The sequence below is a fragment of the Lactuca sativa genome, chromosome 9 (assembly GCF_002870075.4).
Source record: "Lactuca sativa cultivar Salinas chromosome 9, Lsat_Salinas_v11, whole genome shotgun sequence".
In the NCBI taxonomy this organism is placed as follows: domain Eukaryota; kingdom Viridiplantae; phylum Streptophyta; class Magnoliopsida; order Asterales; family Asteraceae; genus Lactuca; species Lactuca sativa.
In genome coordinates, this window is record NC_056631.2 from 44,726,654 (window position 1) to 44,733,256 (window position 6,603).

At 38.6% G+C, this 6,603-nt stretch overlaps 1 protein-coding gene across 1 annotated transcript; it reads right to left on the minus strand.

The window, feature by feature from the left end:
• Positions 1 to 268: 268 nt before the first annotated feature.
• Positions 269 to 1,069, minus strand: LOC111898279 (protein NRT1/ PTR FAMILY 5.11). Its single transcript, XM_023894200.2, has one exon. It carries the CDS (start codon positions 1,067 to 1,069, stop codon positions 269 to 271), a length of 801 nt encoding a protein of 266 aa, XP_023749968.1.
• Positions 1,070 to 6,603: the final 5,534 nt, after the last annotated feature.

Below are 6,603 nucleotides of genomic sequence, written 5' to 3' on the forward strand. Positions count from 1 at the left end.
AAAGATTACTTTTACGTGTTCACATGGAAAGTGAAAAAGTCGTTTATTTGGCGTAAAACCATCACTACTTCGATCATGAAACTTAACACATGATTGTTTGGTTTAAATCCCCTAATAAAGTGAAAGCATAGTTAAGTTTCAACGACAATAGTTGCATATTAATACCATTTTCTATTAAAATAATATAGTGCATAATATGGTTCAAACTAGATTATATAACACAACGGAAGGTTGACTGATTATTACATGGACAAAGAAACGATTCAATCTAGCCGTTAGTAGCATGAGTGCTCTCACGTAATTGCAAATTATCTTTAGCAGAGTGGGGGTCTGGCTCAGTTCCCTCGTAGAAACATTTAGCTATGCAACAGTAGATTACGAAGTTTACTGAGCAAAGACATACCAAAAGTAGATAATACCTATCTAGATGAGTATTGTTGACATCATCTCCAAACCACCTCAGCTGGCTATCAAGTATTAAAATGAGAAAAATGTTAACCAACTTTCCGAGGCACATCACAACCTCCATATACTCCTCACGATAACTCTTAATAAGTTCGTCTATTTGTGACTTAAAAACCCTTAACGACCCTTCTTCTGTAAGCCCTTCCATGAATCCAAGGATGCAGAATTGAGACACTAACCAAAGAAAACTAGTGGAAGTGTTCTCATCATCACCCACCTCACGAACTTCTTTCAACCTATAAAACTCTAATATCCATGCGAAAACACAAGATATTATAGAACAAAGCATTCCAACACCAATTTTGAGCTTCTCGTTTTGGCGGACACAAGTCAGACGACTATACAGAATCAGGATGGCGAAGCCTGATAAATCTTGAATCATGTCGAACATTTGGGCGGGAATTTTATCATTACCTCTAAGATAGCTGAATTGTTCAATATAGAAAGTGCTCCCGACTGCTGATGTTAAGGGGACCACGATTAATGTTCCCCACATTGGAAACATCCTTAAAAGGCTTCGTACTACCCTTATATCATCTTGTGTAATCCCATCATTTTCTTGTCTCCTGGTTTCCGATGAACTTTCTTGTGCTGGAGTATTCATCGAACATCTATTCCAAAAGTATGTTGTATTTAGATTCTTTTACATGCGACAAAGAAATTCATAAACAAGACACAAGAACAGACCCATATGGATGAAAAAAAGCTAGATATTACCATGAGTTGGACTTGAATAGCTTTTGTAGTTTGGCACCAAACACTCTGAAAAATATTTCAACTGGTCTTTTAGTTAACTCACATCGATGATAGACATCATGTCCTATACAAAAGATAATCAAGGATGCTATCATTGAAATTATGCAAATCAAGAATGTAGTCTTCCAGGTTGGATGAACACCCCCAAAAGCAAATGGAGAAACCCACAATATTGCAACAATTGCACCAGAGGCATACGGTATTTGCCACCAGATTACTCCACGTTCAAGAGAGCGTTTTTTATTTCGATTTCCTGATGTGTCAACTTCATCAACCAAATCTGTAAGTACGTATTCTAAAATAGTGTCTCCTGATTTTCCAAGAGCTAGGAGAACTATGGCTATGACAATAAGCCATGTCACATCATACAGATTGAACATCTACAAAATCAATAAGCCCTGTCATAAGAGATTAAGAGACATATATGTTAAAATTTCTGTTTGCCAAATGATGATTTCTTTATTTGTTCAAGATCAGTTACCCCGATATATGCAGTGGTTCAAAACACAAGTGTTCGGAATCTTCCAAAGAATGTATCAGCTGAGTGACCCATGAATATCACGAAAAGTGATGATAACGAGTCTTGGATGTTTGATAAAACCGCAGACCTCACAAAGTCACCATCTTCATTGTATGTAACATACCACATGATTGCGTGTGTAACCGCACGGTACGTTACGGATGTTGGCGTAATTCAGGAATTGGCCCTCAGGGGCATTTTGGGAATTTTATATGGAAACTCTCCTTGTAGCGGTGTTTGAGTTAGTTTAGGATACCGTATTTTTAGTATAAATAAGGGTATTGTTTTAACTTTGTTTTTGGTTTTTATCCAGAATTTAAAACTCTTGTTGAGCAAGTAAAGTTCCCGTTTTTCATTCCCCTATTATCGTCTCTGTTGTTGCTGTTGCTGTGCAGCTTTTTTTTTCTTTTCTTCCTTCCTGTTCTGTTTTGGTTTTTGTTATTAGGCAACAAGGTATCAGGTAGATACCTTACACTTGGTATCAGAGATTGTAAAAAAATACCCCATTGATAACAATCCTAACATGGAAGGACAAAAGAAAGATGGCTCATTCTCTCTCCAACACCCGTTGTTGACCAGGAGCAATTATGTTGTCTGGGCCATAAAGATGAAGATAGCAATGCAGGCTCAAGAAGTGTGGGAAGCCATCGAACCAAAAAACCCACAGAAATAGGTTAGTGTAAAGAAGGATAGGCTTGTGATGGTCATCATAGTACAAGCAGTACCAGATGAAATTCAACTATCTTTGGCAGAGAAGGAATCAACAAAAGAAGCTTGGGATATGCTCAAGACTATTTACATGGGTGCTGATCGTGTAAGAACAGCAAAAGTACAAACACTCAAAGCAGAATTTGAGGTGTTAACCATGAAGGAGTCGGAGACAGTTTATGACTTTTCTGGAAAGTTAAGCAACATAGTCAACAACATTCGAGCATTAGGAGACAATATGGAAGAAGCTTACGTGGTGAAGAAGATGCTAAGAGCAGTACCGTCTCGGTTTGTGCAAATTGCTTCCACCATTGAGCAATTCGCAGATCTGGATACTATGTCTTTTGAAGAAGTTGTAAGGCGACTGAAAGCTCATGAGGAGAGAATCCATGGGCATGTTGAAGTTGAAGAAAAGAAGCTTCTGCTCACCCATCAAGAATGGACCGAAAGAAGTAAGAAACAAAGCCATGATCAGTCACGCTCCTCTAACAAAAACAACCGGGGAAACTCAAACAATTATCGAGGCCGAGGAAGAGGTCGGGGTAGAGGAGGAGGTAGAGGTGGTGGATACCGTGGAGGCCAAGGAAGAGGTAGTAATAACCAGCAACGAGAGAATACTCGTGGCACGAACGAAAATCGAGACAAGAGCAAAATCCAGTGTTATAATTGTCAAGAATTCTGGCATTATGCAGTAGAATGTAAAAATCCACGAAAAGAAAGAAATCAAGAAGCTAATATGGTTCAAGGTCCAATTGATAACGAACCAACCCTTCTCTTGGCAGCAATCCATGAGATCAAGACAACTGAGGAAGTATTCTTGAATGAAGAAAAAGTCAATCCAAAATTGACACCACTAGGAAGCAACAACAATCAGTCAAAGATTTGGTATCTTGACAATGGAGCAAGTAACCATATGACCGGGGATAAAACCAAGTTTCGTGATCTGAATAACTCGATTCAAGGCTATGTCAAGTTTGGAGATGGTTCCAAAGTACGAATTGAAGGCAAAGGTTCTATCGTATTTCAATGTAAGAACGGAGAACATCGAGTGCTTTAAAGTGTTTACTACATACCAAGGTTATGTAGTAACATCATCAGTTTGGGACAGCTAGCGGAAAAAGGGGGATCGAATATATATATGCACGGCTTATTCCTTTGGATACACGATGACAAGAACTGATTGCTCATGAAGGTAAAGCAATCTGAAAATTGACTCTATAAGATAATCTTAAATAAAATTGAGTCTCAATGTCTACTTGGAGAAGCTACCGATCAGACATGGCGTTGGCATGCTCGTATGGGACACGTGAACTTCACCACACTCAAGCAAATGTCAGACAAGAACTTGGCTGTTGGCTTGCCAAAAAGAAACATCCCCACACGTTTATGTGAAGGCTGCTTGATAGGTAAGCAAACTCAAAACCCTTACCCAACAAGTACAATGTTGAGAGCTTCAAAAAGGCTAGAGCTCGTACATGGTGACCTATGTGGTCCTATCACTCCACCCACACCGGCCGGAAATAAATATTTCCTCCTACTGGTTGATGATTACACCAGGGTAATGTGGATTTACCTTCTAAAAGCTAAAGATGAAAACCTAAAGTTTTTTAAAGAATTTCAAAAAAAAGGTGGAAACAGAAGTTGGAGAGAAAATAAAGACGTTACGAACTGATCGTGGGGGGGAATTCCTCTCAAGTGAATTCGCCTCATATTGTAAAGAAACGGGTCTTAATTGACATTACACGGCACCATATTCTCCACAACAGAACGGGGTTGTGGAGAGACGAAATCACACTATAATTGAGATGACTCGTAGCAATCTGAAAAGAATGGATGTACCTGAAGTATTGTGGGGAGAAGCTGTGTGTCATGCCGTCTACATTCTTAACAGATTGAGTACAAAAGCTCTTAAAGATTCCACCCCATACGAGATGTGGACAAGAAGAAAACCACAAGTTGAGCACCTGAGAGTTTTTGGTTGCATTGCTTATGTGAGAACACCAAATACACACCTAAAGAAACTTGAAGATAGAAGCAGCAAGATGGTTCATCTAGGCATTGAAAAAGGATCAAAAGCTTATAGGCTTCTTGATCCAGATATAGGGACGATTCGTGTTAGCAGGGATGTAAAGTTTGATGAAGAAGCAAAGTGGATATGGGAAAAAGCAGTAAAAATAAAACCCATTCCAGGTGTAAGTTTAACGTTTGATGGGTTCACTATAAATGACATGACAGAAGATGAAAATTATGACTTAGGAGGTTACGAAGAAGATGATCAGGTATGGAGCGATCCAACTCAATTAAGTCCTCAAGTTTCCACAACTACTCTGGAAAGTTCGACAAGCTCAAGTACAGGTAGCGAAGAATCAACAAGTGATGGTGCGTTAAGGTATCGAACACTTCATGATATTTATCAAGATAGCGAGCAATTACTTCTAATGGAAGATATTGAGGAACCCAAGACATATTCTGATGCAAGTATGAAAAAAGAATGGGTAGAAACTATGAAGGTTGAATTAGATGCGATTGAAAGAAACAAGACTTGGAACCTAGTAGAACTACCACCAGGGAGAAAAACCATTGGTCTTAAGTGGATCTTTAAACTCAAAAGAGATAAAAATGGAAATATAATAAAGCACAAAGCAAGGTTAGTTGCCAAGGGTTATGTACAAAAACCCGGAATTGATTTCGATGAGGTATTCGCTCCGGTTGCTCGAATTGAAACTATACACATCATATTAGCTTTATCAGCAAAATCCGGTTGGAAAGTACATCACCTTGATGTACAGTCAGCGTTTTTATATGGTGATTTAGAGGAGGAAGTATACGTCTCACAACCAGAAGGATTTGTGAAGAAAAATCAGCCAAAGAAAGTCTACAAACTATCAAAAGCCTTGTATGGCTTACGCCAAGCACCAAGGGCTTGGAACTCTAGGTTGCACAAATACTTGAAGCAACTAGATTTTAAAAGATGTCCGCAAGAGTATGCTGTTTACACTAGAAGCAAGAAGGGAAGTCTTCTTATTGTAGGGGTATATGTTGATGAGTTGATTGTAACAGGAAGCTGTGATAACGATGTGAAAATGAACAAAGAGTTTTAGATGACTGATTTTGGGATGTTGACATACTGCTTGGGCATAGAGGTAAGTCAATATGAAGGGGGAATTCCATTAGTGCAAATTGCTTATACAAAGAAAGTGCTTGAAAAAGCTGGTATGCATGATTGTAACCCATGTAGATATCCTATGGAACCAAGGCTGGAGTTAACAAAGGATGAAGAAGGAGAACCCGTTGATCCCACGAAGTATAGGAGCATTGTTGGTGGTTTGAGATACCTCACACACACCCATCCGAATACTACTAAGAAACACCTTCAAGTTGTTAAACATATTCTAAGATACATTAAAGGAACAACTATGTATGGTTTGGAATATGTAAGAAGCAGTAAAGAATTTGGTGTCATAGGCTATACAGATAGTGATTTAGCTAGAGATGTGATTGATAGGAGAAGTACATCATGTATGGAATTTTATTTCAATGAGAACCTTGTTACATGGAACTCACAGAAGCAACAAAGTGTGGCACTTTCATCCTGTAAAGCTAAATTTATGGCAGCTACAAGTGCCACATGTCAAGGAGTTTGGATAAGAAGATTGCTTGGAGTGTTAAACGGAAGAAGAATCAACCCAATAGTGTTGTATGTTGACAACAAATCAGCCCTAGAGTTGATGAAGAACCCGGTGTTCCATGGACGAAGCAAGCATATAGACACACAATACCACTTTATACGTGACTTGGTTGAGAAAGGGGATGTCATTGTGCAACATGTGGGAACAACTGAACAACGGGCTGATATACTCACAAAATCTATGGCTAAAGTGAAGTTTGAAGAAATGAGAAGTCTATTAGGAGTGAAGAACATCTCGGTTCCTGAATTAGGAGGGAAAATGTTGGCGTAATTCAGGAATTGGCCCTCAAGGGCATTTTGGGAATTTTATATGGAAACTTTCCTTGTAGCGGTGTTTGAGTTAGTTTAGGATACCATATTTTTAGTATAAATAAGGGTATTGTTTTAACTTTGTTTTTGGTTTTTCTCCAACATTTAAAACTCTTGTTGAGCAAGTAAAGTTTCCGTTTTTCATTCCCCTATTATC

Excerpts from the sequence above, each read along its gene's own strand:
- LOC111898279 (XM_023894200.2), bottom strand. The coding sequence starts at position 1,069 with ATGAATACTCCAGCACAAGAAAGTTCATCGGAAACCAGGAGACAAGAA.